General features: G+C 37.3%; 1 protein-coding gene across 2 annotated transcripts in view; it reads left to right on the top strand.

Annotated features, from left to right (window-relative positions):
* The window catches only part of SLC1A1 (solute carrier family 1 member 1), a 43,571-nt gene extending 22,659 nt beyond the window's left edge, over positions 1–20,912 (top strand). The window contains exons 3-13 of one of the 2 annotated variants that reach the window (XR_010067316.1): positions 7,073–7,165; positions 8,158–8,272; positions 9,075–9,117; positions 9,902–10,006; positions 10,513–10,697; positions 11,976–12,083; positions 13,172–13,294; positions 13,545–13,739; positions 15,352–15,486; positions 17,698–18,297; positions 19,917–20,912. Coding sequence is in view for 1 of the 2 variants with exons in the window: in XM_063295084.1 (XP_063151154.1) it covers positions 7,073–7,165; positions 8,158–8,272; positions 9,075–9,117; positions 9,902–10,006; positions 10,513–10,697; positions 11,976–12,083; positions 13,172–13,294; positions 13,545–13,739; positions 15,352–15,486; positions 17,698–17,944 (1,349 nt within the window). In the remaining variant the exon portion in view is untranslated. Of the gene's footprint in view, positions 1–7,072; positions 7,166–8,157; positions 8,273–9,074; positions 9,118–9,901; positions 10,007–10,512; positions 10,698–11,975; positions 12,084–13,171; positions 13,295–13,544; positions 13,740–15,351; positions 15,487–17,697 lie in introns of both variants that reach the window. The other variant, XM_063295084.1, reaches the window with a different exon arrangement.
* The last annotated feature ends 923 nt before the right edge of the window (positions 20,913–21,835 follow it).

The following is a 21,835-nucleotide window of genomic DNA, read 5'->3' as shown; positions in this document are numbered from 1 at the left end:
TAAAATCTCAATTTTACCAGATCTTGACAACAGAGACTTTGGGTGCAACAGACCAAATTCCACTGCAAATTATGTCATTTGTATAATGCTGATATTTGTGTAATATTGTCATTATAAAGTAAATCATGCCATTTGCCGCTCTACCCCAAGTCATGTGACCCCAAAGAGGGAGAAGGGAGGCGGGCTTAAAAGTAGAGCAGTTGGCAAAATTCTGAGCTACTGTCCAGTTGCTTCTCCTATAGGAATGCATTGGTCAGATTTTTTTCTCTGCAGTCCATGGCCAGATTTTCAGGCACAATCTTTCTTTTGCCAGTTTTTCTCCCCTCATCAAATTTGGTCCCATTCTGTTTTGTTTTCAGAGTGATCCTGCTGACAGACAGGGCCACAAGCCCCTTTAAGAAATTTCTTTACAACGTTTTGTTGGGTTGGAAAGAAGAAAAAGGGGAATGGGAAAGGGAAGAAGTAGTAGTATGTGCCACCAGTATATACTAGTGAGTCTGCTGGCTGCTGAGGGAACAGTTACTTTTATACACTTCCTTAAATCTTGTAAATTAATAGCTTGATGATAAGGAGTGGGAATGAACGGTATTCGTAACTAAAGTGAAATCAATACTTCAGATGAGCCAGAATAACATTATCTTTGGAAGTCTAATGGGCAGTGGGTTCATTCAGATATAACTAAATTCCGTTCTCTTGCAACATTTTTTACCAACATATTAGTTACTTAGGATCAAACTAGAAATGTTTTGGGGAACACAAAGGATGTATTCTGCTTATTTTTTGCAATGCAACTTCCTCTTTCAAATAAATGATTCAAGAGGTCCTTCCATAGGATGTTGTGGGCAACCTTTTGGTTACTGGAGACTTTATTTATTTATTTATCAGATTTATATGGCCACCCATCTCATATGAAGTGACTCTGGGCAGCGTACAATAAAGCCAACAATTAAAAACATTTTACAGTTAAAAACAGTTAAAACAATAAACATAGATAAACCAATACCAGGAGGGGGGAAATATTACATAAAATGTAACCAACTTGCAGGCTCCCTATTACCAGGGGATAGCCAGGCATGCTGGAAAAAAAAACATATTTTGAGGGCTTTCTGGAAGGCCAAAAGAGTTGGGGCTAACCTTACCTTCAGAGGGATGATATTCCAGAGGGCAGGTGATGGCAGAAAAGGCTCACCTTTTCTCCTATCAGATGGAGTTCCTTCATGGACAGGACCTGCAAAATGCCCCTCCTGCCAGACCTGATGGGACAGGTAGCTGTAATTGGGAAGAGGTGGTCCATCAAGTAACCTGGCCTTACATTTGGAGGGGAATCCAAGGGCCACAGTACGTGGAGTAATGATGCAAATTGGGTAGAAGTGTTTTTTCCCCTTGAAGAAAGTGGTAGAATGTTTTCAATTTTAAAATGATGTTAAACTTATTGTAGGACTTGTGCTACTGTTTCAAATGTTTCCTGCCTCAAAATAGTGAGAAATCACCACCAGTTCTTCAAGATCTGCAAAGAAAGGACTCAGGGGCTATATCTAGGACTGGGCCTATAGAGTACCCATTCTTAACATGGGAAAAACAAAAACTCTTCCCTCCATAATTTATTTGCTGTCTTTCCTTTCTTGTTCTCTATTCTCCTCTCCAAGGGAAAACAAAAAACCAGAGAGAAAATGTTTTGTGTCTAGCCTCAGACCATTCACCTTGTTGGCTGACAAGTGTGGCCTAGAATATTACTAAAGATTTATAAGTCACTACAGTATTTTTAAAGATTTATTGCAGCTTCCCTTTGTGCATTCAAAATGGAAGGGAAGGGAAGGGAAGAAGATGTTAAGGGGAACCAACCTCTCAATTTTATTTTCATCAAACTGCGTTGCTTGTGTCTGAAATCATAATAATAAAGTTCTTAAAAGATTGGAGTATTTCTTTCTATTTAAAGACTAGTTACAGCAACAACAACAAAATATCTTAGATGCAATTATGCATGATGTCTATAACACAACTTACATTAAGATTGCAAGAAAAGATGCAGATGCAGATCCAGATTCTGGTTTGTTACATTATATGGGTCAGTTATTGGCATACAAATAAATGATTGCTAATTTTGACTGTGCAAGACTTTAATGTGGGCTAGAATGATAATTCCAGTTAACAGCCCATTCACACCACTTCATGGCTTCTCATTACTTAGGATTAATATATTATGGAATAGCACAACAATCAACTCTCTTACAGATCTGACGGACAAACGTCTATGACTACAATCATATATGGGCATCATGTGTTTGGCTAACTAATAGCCACATGAACAAAAAAAGTGACATAACTACTTAAAGACACATCTTTTGTCTTTATGTCAAGCAAACACCACAACCACCATATCTGCCCTGGTAACTGGCCAAGTATGCAGTATGAAATCAATCTATATAGAGAAAGAATTTATGATTTGTTCATCAAATATTGCAGTGGCAGAGGGAGTAAAACAGACTAGTATTTTACTGGTTCTGTTCAGCAGCCGATTTATTGTGTGGGCTAAAATGGAATCTAGGAAGAAATGGATTTTGTCAGCTGCACTTCTAAGCAGATCTACAACTAGTAGTGTGAGGGATTAACAACATCTCTTTACAGAGGAACTAGGAGTTTTGTACAGATTTGATCTGTTAAGAGTCTTGGCCCATAGCAGTGATACAAACAGTAGGCATCAAGCATTAAGATCTTGCAACATTTGTAGTTGCTGCCCCAAATTATACAATTTTTTTTAAAAAGACTAAGATTAATTACCTCTCACAAGATTTCAAAATCTCAAAAATTTTTAGAGAAAGAATATAGAAGTGTGATGTGAGCATTTTTTTTTCAAAATAATACAAGATGTTGGCATTGTGGCATGAGACTTGGGAATAGGATTTTGGCTATTATAATTTAATCATTTTATGATCTTTGTCACTTGAAAACTTGAAAAAGTTGCTAACTATCTGTAGGAATAGGTATCAAAAAGGTATACACTTGAAAAATCACCAAAATATCTCCTCCTGGGCTCTATTGTTTTGTGCTACCCTTTGACAAGGAAGCTACCCTAGCCAGTCTTAGTATGTCTTGAAGCTGCTCTCAGTCTGTAGACTTTTTTGGTGGATCACTGCCACTGTAACCTCTCTGGTAGGCCTTTGCTGCCAGGCCTCTTCAGCCATGGGGCATTTTTTGGTAGGCCAGCTGTGTCCCCTACTTTTCTGCCATTGAGTCACAGTGACTGTACCACTTACTACCACCAGATATCTTTGGTGGTATCTCCTGCTGGACCTCTTCTGACTTTCCCTGCCAAATCCAACAATTGGCCATTTTGGAGGTGTGCTCATGCTGGACAGTTCTAGGCCTGACTGCATCCCTGCCACTGGGTCTCTTCCTGGCCTTGACACTCCCTTTCTTCCCTCCGCTTCAGCTTCTGCAGTCTTTAAGTGTGCTCAGCCAGATCGCCATGCCAACTGGCATTTTGTAACTGAGTATGGCCTCAACACTGTGAGTGGTGTTCAGTGAGAATGCAGATAAGTAATTCAGCAATTTATGCAGCAATCTGTGTAATAAATACATGATTTCTTGACATTCTGACACACGTCCTCATGTTCCGCCACAAAACACCAGCTGGCAAGAGAGGCTCCAATTATCTTATATGCTATCCACTGAAAGGAATTATGCATAATATATTATTTCAGGAGTCAGGAAGTTTTACAGCTACTTTTATGGCTATGTCCTTGAAATTTGTATAGTTCACAAAGCTTTGCTGTGACTTTTCTCATATAATAAGCTACATCATCATTCTGTCATCTACAGTGCAGAGGTGGAGCCTTAATGCTTACAATGATAGACTTGTCTACCAGCCATGGAGAACAATTGCAAATATAGACACTTTTGAGTTGATTGCCTCTCCTGCTTCCAGACTTCAATGTCTCTCCTGTACTGAAATTTTTTATATTGAAATTCTTACCCAACCTACCAATTCAAGTTGATCAGATTGCAAGATTACTTGAGATGCCATAGTGGCTCATATGTTGACCTGGGTGTGGGAGGGATGATCTGAGGAATCATAATTCTTGTCTTTTAATAGCCAGAAATGTGATATTTTTGCTGATAATGGATGTCTGTAATGGGGAAATTGTATTGCCATTTCAGAAAGGTTGGGAGGAGTCATCTTAGCTATCCTGCATACAGTAAACCCTAAGATTGTTTGTATGAAGGCTCCAGGAAAAAGCTATTTTTTGTGGCTGGGGCTCAACTCAGACATTGAAAAGGCTGTAAATGTCTCCCAGTGTCTCCCAGACTATCTTCTTTTGGGAACAACCAAGAAGCCTAGTTGAGAATTCATATTGATGTACTGATGTCATAAAATCATTCCAGAGCAAGAATGTCTTGGTCGTGATGGTCTCTTACTCCAATGGCTTGAACTCATTTTAAAGAGTTTCAACCAATGTGGCCCATTTTGGGAGGGGGGCAGGATTGTTCTGCTTAAATAAATTTCCTGACTTTTTTCTTCTCATATTCATAATGAACCATGAACCTGTTGCACAGCTTTTATATAGGGTATACTTGGACCTTTGCTCTAACTACATAGCTTATGAAAAAATACAGACTACAAAAAATAAGAACTTCTTTCTGTGTATTCAGTGTGATCTGGACTACCTAGAACAGAGACTAGAGACTGGCAATAAATATTTCTATTTATAGTATTTTTATTGTATTTTATTATTCTGATGGTTTTAATCATTTGTTGTAAACCACCCAGAGACCTCCGACGGGAGGAGATGGGCAGGGATAAATTAGACAAATAAATAAATAAATAAAGTCTGTTTACAAACTGTTTACCTGGCTAAGCCTTAAATCTGGCCCTGCAGCTTCCACTAGTCACACTAAAGAAGCATAGATTAAAATTTATTAATTTGCTTAAGACATAGATTTTAAGAACTCCTGACTCCAGTTGACTCCAGGCACTTTACATCATCATCATCATCATAAAAAAAAACCAGAACAATAAAATAGAGAAACAGATGATATGCAACGTAAAATGAATCAACATAAAAAACTTAAAAGAGCTCACCCACTACCCTGTTCCAGGGCCTGGAAGAATAGCTGGGTTTTCAGCATCTTTTAGCACATAAGCAGGATGGAATCCATACAGATCTCTGGGGGAATGCTGTTCCAGAGAGCAGGCACTGTGGCACAGAAGGCATGCCTCCAAGGCTCCATTAGGTGACATTGTTTAATTGAGAGAAGGCAGTGTTCCTACTCTGCCGGATGTTACCAGACAGGGAAAAAGGCAGTTCCTCAGATAACCAGACCCTATATCATGAAGGGCTTTATAACCAGCACTTTGAATTACACCTGGAAGCCAAATGGCAACCAGTGTAGCTCATGGAGCAGTGGTGTCATGTGGGCATACTGTGGCATGCCCAATACTGCCTGCCCCACTGCATTCTGGACCAGCTGTAGTCTTGCAGTTGGATAGTACAAGCAAATTATGTCCGTATGACATGTCTGATGAGTCCTTATTATTAGGGCTAGATGAGGCCAAGGAAGTTAATAGAAATCAAGCCAAATATACTGAGTTCCACAACAAGTGGAATCATAATGCCATTATTTTATTTGCTTCTAAGTAAACTACTGCAGTTTTGAAGAATTAATGCAACATTTGTTATTTGACTGTGGTTTTAATTAATTAATTTTGTTTTTAATTAAGACAAAACTTACTAACTTCCATCTAAGTAACTTGCTACCTGCAACTCTATAGATAAACTTGATTGGTTTATTTTATTGGGTATATAGACAAACTAATATTTTGGTTTATAAAATGATTTCTCTGATCTCTAAGGCACTTTAAAAAAATATTAATTTCCAGAGAGGTAGCCATATTGGCTACCTCAAAAGTCACCCAGCTACTCTCACACTGAGAGACAAACATTTGTCAAAAGAAGGGGGAGAAATGGCTGTTTATTAGTGTCCTTCTGTCAACCTTGCTGAATAAAAGTGAGAGTTGATTATGCCAATTGGTTATGCTGGTTATTCAACTTAAAGTAAGTTGAATGCATTGAAGATTATTTAAGAATAAGGCCAAACAAGAGGAGGTAGGGTCAAAAACAGATGGGTGATGAATGAATGTGGATTAAATACAAAACTAAGTTACCACAATTAATATGTACATTGAGGTGGTTTGGTCATATAGAGAGAATGATGACGATCAAACTGCAAAACAACTATGTGAAGAAAGAGTGAATGGATTTTAGAGGAAGAGAAGATCAAGGAGTTGATGAGATCTTTAAAAGTAGAGAGGTAACAAGTTTGAAAAACCGAAGACAATATTTGAAGCAGTGTATGGACATGGTAGAAGCAAAGATAGAAAGATACAGAGAAGTATTGTGAATAACTGTGTTGGTATAAACTATGTTTAGCTATATTTCCTTATTTTTGTATCTCATACCTTTAATTTTTTTCACTTACTATTTCTGACATATTTCTTGCACTTTATATAACATAGCTTATCTTGAATAATAGCATGATGGGGATGTATGTATGTACTCGAAGACCAGCACATTTATTCTGATTTAACTATTTTGTGATTCATAATTGCTCATCACATTAAATGTGTTTAAGTTACAAGGCTTTTTGTTGACTTTTAAAAATAGTTGGCCTTTTTTCCTGCAAGTTAAAGGGATGGTATTTGCCTCAAACAATAAAATACACACACATGCACACTCACACATACACTATATAGCAGCAGGAAGGAGAGCTGAGTATTAGATTTGACAGCCAAGTCAGATCTCCATGTTTAGGACAATGTATCTTTGATTATCCATGCAAGAGATAGGCAAGAATGATAGCCATAACATTCTGCTTGTGAACTTAAAATTGATTGTATAGTCAGCAACTATTAGAAGCAGAGTGCAAGGCTACTTGGATTTATGACCCAATCCAGAAAGGTAATTCTTATTATAGGAAGATGGAGAATACAGTTAAATATATCACAACTATATCACATTGCATTTATTTATAAATGTATACACTAAAAATTCTCTTTTCCCTAAAATCTTCCCAGGTGTTGCTGCACTGGACTCCAGTGTTTCTGGAAAGATTGGCCTGCGAGCAGTTGTGTACTACTTCTTCACTACTGCCTCAGCTGTAATTTTAGGTAATAAGTAGTTCAACCCTTGTATATTTAAATCCTTACATTTGAAATGTAGTGGGACATTTTTAATAGGTTAGCAAGCTAGCAATAAATAGTCAATTTTTGTCTAACTTAGATTTACAGAGAAGAACAAACTTGGATATCATCCATTGTAGAGTGCCATGATAAACAGCAAGAGAATGCTCATGAACTAGGACCTCTTGTCCAGGTTACAGTTTCAATGTGCCACCTCACAGGCATACAGGTTTCTCTTTACTATCAAAATTAATATTTAACCATGAGATTTACTATATATTTTGGAAGTAACAACACTTGGTCTTGCTTCCTGAAGGAGATTTTATCAAGTTGTGGTGGTACAGAAATGGGATAATTACTCGAATCATTAATGTATCTGTATGTAAACTATAGCAAAAATGGGATGCTTCCAATTGGAAGGCTTCTGACATGATGAATCAGAATCAATCCCCTTTCTGATAATAATAATAATTAAAAAAAAGATGGAAGCAGAGGTGGGGAAACACATGAGAATTACTGATTGAAATAAATTACAATTAGGCTCACCACAGGTTCTGCAAAAGAAGCAGGGATGGGTGCACAATAAAAACCTAAGTGAAAAGCATCAAGGATATTTTCTAATGGTTTCACCAATCAGCGCTTGGGTGATCATAGTTTGAATCCAAAGCTGTATTCCAAGGACACTGGAAGTATCAAGGATAGCTCGATAGCTTTTTTCTGTTTGCTGTAAACAACTACAACATTTAGCAAACTAACCTATGTTCATCTGCAGCTCTGATTCAGTAGTATTTGTATATGATAAGGCATTGATTATATGTCAGAAAATAATAAACTATGTTTTTGGAAGAACCAAGGCCTGAATTTAAGATAAGCATAATTCTCATCTGTCATTTTTATACACTACACTGCAATCTTTTTTGAAATGTTTTCTGCAAGATTTCAACTTGTTCGGGCTGTGTCCCCCCTCACTCCAATTACAGGGATTGTATTGGTTGTGACTATCAAACCAGGAGTATCTCAGAAAGCTGATGAAATTGACAGAGTGGGTAGCACACCGGAAGTGACTACAGTGGATGCTATGTTAGACTTGATTAGGTGAGTCTTTAAAACAATGGATTACATTCACAATTAAGAAAAATTAATAGTGCTGACACCTCCCTCTAAATATTCTACTGAGAGATGAGGACCCTATTGAATGGTTGTGCTGTGGCATGGATAAATAAGGGGAAAATGAGAATCCCTGAATATTGACAGTACCTTTGAGAAATTTTCAGGGATCACCAACCCCACTCCAGAAGTATAGCCCATTTTGCAACATTCCTTTATCCTGTGTGTTTTCAGAAAATTGCTGGGACATAAAGAAAATAAGTCAGGGAAATCAGCTTCCAGCTGCCCAGTTTTGCTCTGAATTCATTCCTTATTTAGTTATTAAAAATGCACAATAAATGGCTGTCTCCCAATTTAAACTACAGCTTTTAAATAAGGGATAACATCTGCTACAGAATTATAGAAAATATAAAGCCCTATTCAAAATGGTACAGAAGGCAATATATGCCCTTCGTGTCTGCTTTTTTCTTTTATTTCATGGAATGACTTATCCCTTCACATGCTGGGATTGGCTATTTGTGTAACATGAAGGACGAAGTGTTGTAAACTGATACTTTAGGGAAATATACTATATTTCAGAGCAAGTACAGGACAGAGAAAATACCCAGGTAGTTTAAGGGTTCACATCTTCAACAGTTAAATAGATAAACCAAGTCTTTCTAAAACTGAAAGAATGGTTAAGACATTTATATGTTCAGAGATTTGGAGTAAGAGAAAGAAACCTATTACATCATGCTTTTTGAATATGTTTTCAACTATTACGTAGTTACATATTTTAATCCTTTTCCAGAAATATGTTCCCAGAAAATCTTGTACAGGCCTGCTTTCAACAGGTAGATTCTACATTTGTATTTATTAACAGCAATTCTGTGAAATTTTTGCATCTCCATTAAACAATCTTTTGTAATGGTTGGACTGTATATTATTACCTGTTATTTTAGATCTTGATTCAGTAGAAATAACTTTATTTTTACACAAATAGGCTTTGTTTACAAAAATCAAATGAAATAATATAAAGTAACTATGACTTCATAATTCTGTAATTAAAAATCCATTTCCTTTTCCAATAACTACTGTTGGGGAGATAATGCTGAGCACTAGTTGGCAGCCAATATCTATCTATCTATCTATCTATCAAATTTGTCACCGCCCATCTCCTCTCACTAGAGGAACTCTGGGCAAAAATGCATATGATTTCTTCTGGACTTTGTATCTTTTGTACCTTAGAAAAAATCCCAGTACCTTTAGCCTTTCTCTCTTAATATTAGAAAATGGATCTCAACCAAATCCCCAGTTTTAAGCAAGAATCAATTATCAGTGGATAGTTAGATACTCATAAGTTATCCATTTCTTATGGATCCCTCCCTACTCCCTACACACAGAGTCTTAGGTTTCTGATGTGTAACAAGCTCTGTATTTTCACATTAAAAAGAAAACAAGAGAAAAAGGAACATTTAAAAGAGAGGGAAAAATAAAATAGACATGGTACTGATAGCATCCTAGAAGTGGTAGTACTACGTGTAAATCTTACCTGTTGCAAACTTTAAAAAGAGCTTTAAAAATAAGTTTTCCTTTATCATTTTCCATTAACACAATACATGTATTCTTAACTTCCAGTATAAGACCAAACGCGAAGAAATAAAAAACCCAAATGGAGATAAAAATGGAACTTTTCCTACAGATGAACCAATCACAGCTATAATGCCAACGGAGACTTCGCAGGTAAAGAGAAGGGAGCTGTGTTAGTCTGTTGTGGCAAAACAAAAGACTTTTGGCCCCTTAATTACTATTAGTCTTTAAGATATTATTGGATGCTTGTGTTTCTTATAATATTGCTACTATTGTGCATTATATGGCATTAGCACTACTGAAATAATATAGAAATAATTTGTGTAGTGAAGTTCAGGTTTTTAAAGTGACGGTTAATAAAAAGAAGTCCACTGGTGGACAGGACATCCAGTTAGGCACAGGTGTGTCTGCAGAGGAGGGCAAAATCTGCCCGATGGTGGGCCCAGTGTCATGATCAAAGCCCACCCGCTTTGAAGGTGCTGCCCAAGGCTGTTATCAAAGGCCTTTAAGATCAAGCTACAGAAGCACTATTAGTCAAAAATCAAAAATCCTAGCAAGGTTAAGCTGCTCCCAGACAAGAGTTACATTGTTTAATTTTCATATTAGCAAAATGTGTTACTGCTAGTTGATCATTTCCCTCTTCCATTCTCAACCTACAGAACAAAACTAAAGAATACAAAATAGTGGGCATGTATTCTGATGGCATTAATGTGCTCGGATTGATAGTCTTTTGTCTTGTCTTCGGAATTGTTATTGGGAAAATGGGAGAAAAAGGACAAGTGCTGGTGGACTTTTTCAATGCCCTGAATGATGCCACAATGTATATAGTTCAGATAATTATGTGGTAAGTGGGATAGTATCTTTTCATTAACTCCTTTAAAATTTTGTTACACATTTCAACAAAGACCTTGGGAAAGCCTTCCCAAAACCTGCTACCCTTCTGAAGGATATGGCTGTTTTGCTCATGCACTTTGCAAAGCTCATCTTTTTAATGCTTTTCGCCAGGCAGCTATATACGGGGGGGTGCGCATGGATGTACACATATGTGTGTATGTATATCTAAATAATTTAAATTTTAAGGATCCAGTTCAACTATTAATAGTAAAAATAAAGTATCTACTTGGAAGTTTGAATGGTTTGATCAAACAAAATATCATTCTGAGAAGTTGCTTCTAATGCTAACCTGAATTAGCATACTTGCCAAATAGCAGAAGTAATTAGTATTTCAGTAAAACTTCTGTTCCAAATTATAAATTAAATGCAGGTTTGGTCCTGCTTAGAATAGGTGCATGGAAATTAATGAGGTAAATTACTTATGAGTAGCCATTGTTGAATGGATTTCCATGGGTACACCAGATTTGGATTTAACATCATAACTCAATTGGGTGATTTGTTCATTTAAGGGCATATCCTATCTTTTTATGTAAAAGGACAGCATTCTTGTTTAATAAGTTAAATTTAAATAAATACGAACAAAATAATTCATAATCAGAATCAATCAATTATTCTGAATGAGTTAATGATTGTCAATTATTCTGTAAGATTATATTCATTTAATTGTAATGTATTAATGGTAATACTGCCTTTTTAAAAGAATGGTTGAATACATTTGTATTAGGAATGCCAAAATTGAACAATTGGTTCTGCCAAAAGGCTTAGAATAACCAGTATCTTCTGGCAAACTTCCAATGACCCTTGTAGTCTTTGGGATTTCTTAGTAATTTTTGCTCCACAGAGCTTCCACTCAAACTGCCAGAGGAAGAAAGCTTTCACAGATTATCTCAATATGCAGGGAGGATCTTTTGGGGGAAAATGTGCTTTCTTAAGCCTAAACAATCTGCAAAAACACTCTTTTTAGACCAAGAAATCATTACTGCACTTCATCCGTGATATGCATGATAGTTCAAAATGCTATAAATCATTCAAGTCTAAAATTAAAAATGCTGCTTCTAGCATTGGCCATTTAGTTTTTCCATCCTTTGCAATAGACATAAGAAAAGTTAGATAAATATACTATCCATGAAATAATACTGCATTCCTCTGCCTGTGCACTCTTGATATATATAGAATTGCATGGCAAATTATCTTAGCATAATTTTTAATGCCTCTTTGTACATTGTAGGTATATGCCTTTAGGCATTTTGTTTTTGATTGCTGGAAAGATAATAGAAGTTGAAGACTGGGAGATTTTTCGCAAATTAGGTCTTTATATGGCTACTGTATTGAGTGGGTATGTTATTCCTCTAATTAATAAAATGTATTTATTTCCTTTTTAATTTGAATTGATAAATCAGATTTTTATATAGTTGGGGGAAAGGTAAAATGTACCATTCTGGGGAACTTTAATTGTGTTGAGCCTCACTGTGTTTCAGATACACTGAAAATGTACTGAATTAAAAATACAACATTTTAATTTCAGTCATTAGCTCTCAGGCAATCAATCAATCAATCAATCAGTCAATTGCCTCATATGTGAAAGATAAGAGAAACCATTTGAATCTGAGTTTTGTCATGGCTGGTACAAATAAGCTCCATGAATTACTCTCAGGCTGCATTCATATTCATGGTCTGAAATCCTTATTATATTCATGTAAAATAGAATATTATTCCTGTGTTGCACAAGTGGGGAAGAGAGGCTGGGAGAATAGAGGATCTCCTAATGCTAATGTTATTTGCAAGTACATAGAACTGTGTTTCAAGATATTTGCTTAGAGAGGAGATGGAGGTTGCTTCTCTTCTCTATATTGCAGCCTCCCAGTTATTTTTGTAAGGGACAAAAGACATCCAGATTGATTTAAATGCATTTAATGTTTAATTAGTGACTAATGGGAGATTTGATTTCCTTACTAGTATACAGTATAACACCATTCTGCTGATTGGTGTGTCTTATGTTATCAAATACAAAAGGGATAATTCTGCAGTCTACCTTAAACAGCTTTACTGATTGTAGGAAAATATGTTTCTCTCACTGTTGATCAATTTTGAAACCCATCTACATCTGTTCACTAAGATTTTAATGTTAAATATTACAATAGTTAATGTATGTTTGCCAATTTGGTCTAGTGGTTAAAGTGCTGGGCTAGAAACCGGGAGATTGAGAGCTCTAGTCCTGCCTTAGGCATGAAAGCCGGCTGGGTGACCTTGGGCCAGTCACTCTCTCTCAGCCCAACTCACCTCACAGGGTTGTTGTTGTGGGGAAAATAGGAGGAGGAAGGAGTATTAGGTATATTCGCCACCTTGAGTTATTTATAAAAATAAAAAGGTGGGATAAAAATTAAATAATTAAATAAAATTAAAATTAAATGTTTCCTATTTCAGACTTGCAATCCATTCTGTTGTAATTCTACCTCTAATATACTTAATCATAGTCCGGAAAAATCCATTTAAGTTTGCCATAGGTATGGCTCAAGCACTTTTGACAGCACTCATGATTTCTTCCAGGTAAGGATAACAAAAATATTTCCCTACATTTACATTAGCTCATGGTTATATAAATTAACTTACACATGAATTTATTTTAGACATTCATTTGATATTATTTAAACATTATCATATATCTGCTGCATTTTTCCTTGATGTTAGTTTTGTCTTGATCTGATTGTTAAATTAATAAATGTGCACATTAGGTTCTTACTGACATACTTCTTCTTAATGTCTTTATTTTTTTTTGTCCTTGGTCTGCATGATCTAGTTCAGCCACTTTACCCGTAACTTTTCGCTGTGCAGAAGAAAAAAACCATGTTGACAAGAGAATTACTCGATTTGTTTTACCAGTTGGAGCAACAATAAACATGGATGGGACCGCACTGTATGAAGCAGTGGCTGCTGTTTTTATTGCACAGCTTAATGACTTAGAGCTAGACATTGGCCAAATAGTGACAATTAGGTAAGGATTATGCTGTATCATGTATTTTACTTAGTTTTTTTCATCTATAGTATTTAGAATAATAGATTCTTAGGGTTGGAAGGGACCTTGGAGGTCATCTAGCCTAACCCCCTGCCCAGTGCAGGGGTGTTCCTTGAGATGAACCACCTGTAAAATGTTATGCTTTGCTGCCATATACTCTGAGAATAAGGCCTGTGGTCACAGTTAAATTGTTGCATGGATTATATTCCAACACTAACAGGAAAATTGATATTTGTGCCCAGAGGATTTTCATAGCCCTGAAAATCCATTAGCTGTATTCATTACTAATTTCCACACTGTATTGCTAAATTCAGCGTATCACTGAATTTAACTGTGGTACTCAACTAATCAAGCATTGGAAGATCATCGCATTTGGACACCATATTGCCTTTGATAACTAACTTTCAAATATCCTACACTACAAACTGTTTGACTTGATGGACAACAGAAACAGGGGGAAGAGAGACTTGTAGCTTCATGCTAGAGTTAAGATGTTGGTTTTGCAAGCTGGAACATTTTGTCTTTTCTAAATACCATCTCCTGCTTGTAGTTTAGCAAGTTGGCTCAGCAGGCAGCAGGCAGCGGTGTAACACGTATCTTCAACGTGAAAGTATTTTTATAAAAGAGCAATAATGAGTATGATTCCATGTCTGGAGAAGCTAGTAAGAAAAGGATCTCAAGATGGGAAGTTCTTTAAAAAAGGAAATAATAAAGCACAATTTGCAAACAATTCCTTTTAGCAATTCTCCAGTTATACTGTTTATTCCTGCAGCCTTCCCATTTTTTAACATTCTCATATCATTTACGGCATCGCTTTTTCCTTGGACATTAGCATTTACAGCATTCATTTTAATTCCATGTCAACATACTACTGTCCCATAAACATCTCTAAAACATTCCTTCGAGCATTTCTTATTTCAGTTTCAAACAATTATTTCATTACTTTTATTTTTTAATTCCATTCACACTGCTTGGAAGATCCTTGTTTTGCCCTTTTCACCAACCTGCAAAATAAATTTTCATTTGCATCCAAATCACTTTGCATCTCCTCTTTGTCTTTCTAATTGTAGTTGATTACATATGAATATGAATCAGTAATGTGATAATAATAATAATAATAATAATGCGGGACGCGGTGGCGCTGCGGGTTAAACCGCTGAGCTGCCGATCGGAAGGTCGGCGGTTCGAAACCGCGCGGCGGGGTGAGCTCCCGTTGCTCGTCCCAGCTCCTGCTCACCAAGCAGTTCGAAAACATGCAAATGTGAGTAGATTAATTGGTACCGCTTCGGCGGGAAGGTAACGGCGTTCCGTGAGTCATGCTGGCCACATGACCCGGAAGTGTCCTATGGACAACGCCGGCTCCAAGGCTTTGAAACGGAGATGAGCACCGCCCCCTAGAGTCGGACACGACTGGACTTTACGTCAAGGGAAACCTTTACCTTTACCCTAATGTGATAACAGCTGTAAGACAAGGCAAGTGCAGTTTCAGGCTCCATCAACAGAAATAAAGTTTCCAAATCCATTGTACCATTTCATGCTCTGTTAGTCAGAGCCTACCTCAGTGACTGTGTCTTCTTGGTTTGGGATGCAGTGTGACAGCAACAGCCGCCAGCATTGGAGCAGCAGGGGTACCACAGGCTGGCCTGGTTACCATGGTGATTGTGCTGAGTGCAGTGGGATTGCCAGCTGAAGATGTTACCCTCATTATTGCAGTGGACTGGCTTCTGTAAGTTTCTACATATCATATCTCTTGGTTTTTTTCTCTTACCAAAGAATAAAAACACCTGTAATGCAACACTGTAGCTTGATAATCTTATAGCCCCTGCCCAATGTCCTCCAGAAATGTTGACACTATAGTTCCCAGAATTGCCCAATCAGCAAGGCCATCAGTTGCAGTCCTAACATGTCTCTCAAGGACACTGCATTGGGGTCCTAATATTTTCAAGCTAATATAAAATCTAACTTGTAAGGCAAGTAAAAAAAATTAACTTGTAGTTAGGTCTGAACACATGGTAAAGGATGTATGCTCAGAAATGAGTTATTGCAGAAAGTAACTCAATTCAAGGTCAGAATTTGTATTGGTATAACTTGATTTCAATCTACCTCCACAGAGCCACAGAATTACAGAATTATTTTCCTAGGATAGCTTTTATTATTTTAATTTCATGTAATTTGGAGACCATTTTATTTAAAGATGCAGAGTAAAACACATTCACTTAAATATACTGAATTAAGTAAGACTTACTCCCAATTATGCCTTGATCTATGCTGTAACACCTTTTGTAAAAAAAAAAAAAAAAGGAATACTAACCCTGAAAAAATATCTAGTCAGGACATTCCAGAAAGATTAGCATTACAGACACAGGCTTATAACTGTAATTTTCGTAGTCCTAGGGCAATAAAAAGTGGCTGAAGCTGAGTATAGATGAGTTCAACATGAAATCGTACAAAGGCTGTTATTAAGTTTGCATGAAATGGGAATTGATTTTTAGCTAAATATAATTACCAAGATAAAACCAGTACACATCTATCCAAATCAATATAGTCCAGTTAGTGTAATAACCTGCCACTGAACATATAAAACACAATCTATCTAACACATGGAAAATTTCAGTGAGCCCATTGCATTGTGTAATCAGTATACTTTTAACGAGTGTTTTTTGCTGGCACAAGTTTAGATATTTCACAAGTATGTTAACATTTAGTTGACCCTTTATAACAGTATTAACAAGTATTGGACTGAGTATTCATTCCAACACTCCAGGATATCCAATAATATTCCTGTTTTTCTTTTGCATAGACTTGATTGAATATTCACATGCAATAGTAAATAAAATTGACGCCATCTGAAATGTTAATATAAACTTACAATCTCATCTGATGCATTTTTGTTTAGAAGACATCTTTCTGCAGGAAGGAAATGATAATTATATACAGAAGGAATGAAATACCAAGCAGTTAATTTCTTCCGAAGATTGTCACACTGTTTCACTTATTACCTCAAATGTATAACCTTTCACCCTGTAAAAAGTAACTCAGTGTGCAGAGTTCTGTATCCCTGTCAGTCTGAATTTCTGTTAAGTGCTTAGTATACCTTTGACAAGTGAAAGCACCTTTTAAAAAGAAAGATAGAAATCTGCTGAAGGTGTGTCTTGAGAATAGGAAACCTACACTCTAACACTAAGCCATTCATCAAATTTCTTGATTTAATGTTTTTCTTTTCGCAAAGGCCAAAAACCATTCTGTGCAAAAGTAGTATTATCACACTTACTAGAACTTGAATTTATAGCAACGGTGACTGACATTTCCTTTAGGTGTGTCAGAGGTCATGATCAAAGTATAAGAAAGGCAGTGCTTGCGAGAAGGTTCTGCCGTGCAATCACCTTGTTTTATTCACAAGATATGATGAAAGTCCCAGAGGATATTGTCTTCTACTTGTAATCCTCCCAGATGTATTCACCACTTCATCCATCCTTTTCCTTCCCCTCTCACCCACTTTCTATAGCTACTCCTTCATTTTCCTACAGTGTGTTTAGTTCAGTGGTCCTAGGACCTGCCACCTAGAAACTTCCAATGCTACATAAGTAATGAAGAAGTACATCGTAGTACTGATGCTGCCCTTGTCCCCAGCACCTTGAGGTCATCCTTTTTCATTCTATTGACCCAAGAGCAGGCAGCTCTGCAGAAATGGGGAAGCAGACAGACCACAGATTGGACTTCCATGGTCAAGGGCATTTGAAATTCCAATGTTTAAAACTGGATTATTGAATACTGTCTGACTCTCCTCAGAATTTGTTTGAGCTCTTCAGTTACAATGTTGGAACGCTAAACTGGTACTGATAATACTGATAAATTTGGCATACAAGTCTCATTTACATAAAAATAGGTTAAACCTATTGCCACCTATCCTGACTATCCTAAACTGTCTATTCTCTAGGGATCGATTCAGAACAATGGTAAATGTTCTTGGTGATGCCTTTGGAACTGGCGTTGTGGAGAAACTCTCCAAAACGGAACTGGAGCAGACAGACACCATCTCTGAAGTTAACATAGCGAATCCTTTTGCTTTGGAAACAACAGTGCTTGACAGTGAGGAAAAAGAGACAAAGAAATCCTATGTGAATGGAGCTTTTGCCGTGGATAAGTCTGACACCATATCGTTCACCCAGACATCACAGTTCTGAAGTTGATTGACTGATGGGGGGCCACACTGGATTAAAGGACATGAGAGACCCTAAGTCAATCCATCTCTTGGACTCATCACACTGTTGATTCCTCATGCTGTTCTTTGTCTTCTGCCTGTATTCCTACAGGCATACAGAGAGAAGGGGAAAAAAATCTCTCACAAGCTCTGTCTCCCTAGCCACTCAGAAACAGAAAACACAGCTATTCTGTTCCTCCTGTTGTACAGGCTGTCCAAACCATATTTCCCCACACCTGAGAACATGGCCTCTTTCTTCCCAGTCATTCGATGAGGGGCAGCCAGCATGTTCAGAGCTGTGGAGATTTCTTCAGGATCTCCAATACAGAAATATAGGTATATTCTCAAGCCTAGTTATGTTCTCAGAAAAATTTGTACTATCATAGTAGAGAATGTACAGTAGCAGTCTAAGATTCTCCAGCAGCACCTGTGTAAGATTCTGAAATGAAATCTTTTAGCAAGGTTCAGAGGATAAATGTATTCCTTTGAGATAGACACTCCAGATTTTCTTTGGCTCGTAGCTGTTGCTGCATTTGGTCATTGTGGGCAGATATATGAAAAAGACAGGTTATAAAAATATGTATCTTTTAAACAGCTGTGTCATATTTCTAAGGATTCTAGATGTCTGCTTACAATGACCATACCCAGAAGTCGGAACAATGAGCTGGAGACAAGCTATTTATGAGGAATAAAACAGTATTTCCAGATAAGCAATTCCATGCATGGAATTATTTTTTAAAAAGATATCCTTATTATTCTTATGTTTCAGTTGCTACTGAGACATTTCTCTTCAAACTGATTCTGTGCAAAATATCTATTCCGATAGCTAATTACCTATTTAAACTATTAAACTATTAAAAAGAAGGATAGTTCTGGAGTAAGTGTGAAGTTTTTGAAAATGTATGTGTATTTTTAAACATAAATTATTGTTGAAATTGGAAATTATTACTTGAGAACTTCATATTTTCATTTCCATTATAAATTATACTTATGACATAGTGGAACTTCTTGAGCTAAGCCAATCACAACAGCTTTGCAGCAAATGAAACTCTAATAATTTAGTTTTTGTGTCCTGGCTTCAGCGAAGGGAGAAAATGTTCATGCAACTGGCAAGCAAAGTGCAGGCATAATGGGGGCGCTTGGGGGCAAGGCTTGCAGAGGTGCTGGGTAGAAATACACACACCATGGCAGGAGGGGAGTGTTTTAGGAGCAATACATTTGCAGTGAGGCTTGTAAGAACATCAGGAAGGCTTGTCTGGAGAGATGGCAACAAACAGATAGGGGGAGGCGACAGAAGAGGAGTTGCAAAAGCAGGACAAAGAGCGTGTGTGTGCACGACAGTTTACTAGAGGCTGAGGAAAAGACATAATCCTAGCAGACAGTCTGTAATCCAATACCACACGATAGCTTGAAAAGTAGTGAGGGGTGAGCCAGAGACTTGATCAGAAACATGCCGAGGTCAAAGCGAAGCAGGAGTCAAGAACAGGAATTCACAGAGCACAAAGCCAGATGCCAAAGTTGCTTCCAGCAACGGAAGGCCCTGCTCAAGGGTTGCCAATAATGAGGCACTGGGCTTGCTTGTAGAGTCAGAATCTTACTGCTTGCTAGTGAGGTGCTTACTTCGCCAGGTTGCAGGATTGTCAGGCCAGGGAAGTTTGCCCTGCTTCTTGGCACCCATGTTAGCTAAAGAACGATCAGTGCTGGCTGAGGAGGGGCCTGAGAGGGTATCAGTGTTGGATTCAGTGGCTGTTGAATCCCTTGGTACAGCACCCAGTGGGACCTGATCCACCCGCATCTTGGAGCCTGGCTCTGAGGCCATGACAATCGTTTTCCTCATTTAGTAATCTCCTTTTGGAAGCTGTAAGACACAATTTTAGAGCTCTCTGTTTGATAGAGATGAAAGGATGCATTTCATAGGGACACAAGCAAACTTTAATTTCTTCTCTTTCCTACAGTCTCCTGCCCACTCTGAAAATCTGCTCCAAAAGGGTCCCAATCCCTCATGTTCCATTGGAGATGGTCTAACTGAATACAAGCCAAACTGCACAGCTATTCATTGAATGGCTTAGAGAAAGTGTATGTTTTTAAAGTACTGCATCTACTATACCTGATTCACTGCATGCTGTTTGTTTGCTTCTTCATTTAATCTTACAATTGAATCTGAAAGCTTGCAGTGCCAAAATACAGGTCTCATGACCAAGAAGCGGACTTCTGGTTGATTACATCCCAGCTTGTCTACCAACATATATCCCTTGACTGGTGAAAGATAAATAGCAGCCTTTTATGAAAGCTCATAGTGTAATGGAGATATATTCTCATATTGGCCATGTGAGTGTGATTTCTTTATGAAAACATTCCATACTGTTAAACCGTTCATCTAGTTAGTACTTACACCAATACTTATCATGCAATTTTATTCCCCCTTGAAAAATACTACTGCAGAATATAAACTTTTCTGTAGACATTGCTGGTTAGCTACCTAACCCAAACTGAAATTCATGGAAGATATGATTTTGTAAATAAGCTTGTGCTAATCTGAGAAAAATGCACTTGATTACTATCAAGAAACAACAAATCTGTAGCCTTAGACAGTCTTACACTGTTCTGTTTGATAAATCAGCCAGGTATGTGCCAAAGAACACTGAAAAGAAAATATACAAATATCATGTTTTGACAAATTGCACCTTAATTGTGTGAGAGGCATAATACTGTATGTATTTAAATACAATATGCTATAAATGAAATGTGCAAAGTGTAAACATGTTTGTACAAATAAAGGAGTGTACAGTGTAAATCTTGTGCAAAATTATTTTTTCAAAAATATTTGTACAGCTTTGCTATTGCTAGAGGAAAAATGTTCTTAAATTAATGGTATTTTGCCTTTTCCTTGCACCCTTCAGTACTATACATGTCCCCTTTCTTTGATTTCAATAAATAGTTCTGGTCATCCAGTTTTCAGCCTGTCCCTGTCTATGTCTCTACAGAGTTGTATCTCAGCACTGATGAATGATGTGAGCTTCTGTTCATCTGTTTTAGTGATGAAAGTAGGATAGAAGAAAAGCAGCTTGGTGAACATCAATGTATTTTTGTCACAGAAGCCCTATTAATCCTTAGGGGCTGCTCGCAAATAAGTGGGTTTTGGCAGCTCCCATGTTAGTGGGTTTCAGCGTTTGCCTCTAAGCAACAAATGTTTGCTGTTAAGCCAGCTGAATATAATGAACAAACATACATTTGGCAAATGCTTTTATCTAAAGCATTTGTGGTGGATCAGATCTGAAGCTCCTAAATTGAAGAGAATTGCTTCAATACTTGGGATTACTGAAGCAATCGACCTATAACAATCCTAGGCGCTGGAATCAATTGTGTACACATCCTGAGCTATGTTCAATGTATATTTTCCTCCTACTACTAATTGAGACCCCAATGCAACAGATCATGGAGATTGGCCCTGTTAGTACATCATGTGCCCAGTAGAAGGTTCCATCGCTTCTGCAGGCTATCCTTTGGTAGTACACTGGAGGCTGCCCCACCTTGTAGAGCAGGACTGCTGCTACCAAGGATATAAACATAAAGCCTGATGCACAAACATAAGCACGCAAATTATCATAAAGAGATTTGTTGGAGCAGGAACTTTAGCTCTCTCAGAGTGAAAAACTTTCAAATCACTGATAAATGCATAAGTCATAAACCAGGATTAACCTTCTGGGATTGGGAGCTGAATCATCAGAGGAATGCACGCAGGCCTAAATGTGCAACAATTCATCATTTCCATTGGAGTTACTGGACATTACCTGAGCATTTCAAGTTCTTTTCAAGTAGCAATAAGCATGGCATTCCTAAGTCATCTTCAGACATGGAATAATAGCAGCAAGGA

Source organism: Candoia aspera, chromosome 2 (genome assembly GCF_035149785.1).
Source record: "Candoia aspera isolate rCanAsp1 chromosome 2, rCanAsp1.hap2, whole genome shotgun sequence".
Lineage (NCBI taxonomy): Eukaryota > Metazoa > Chordata > Lepidosauria > Squamata > Boidae > Candoia > Candoia aspera.
Note: the sequence above shows the minus strand (reverse complement) of the source record. Positions and strands in the feature narration are given on the sequence as shown.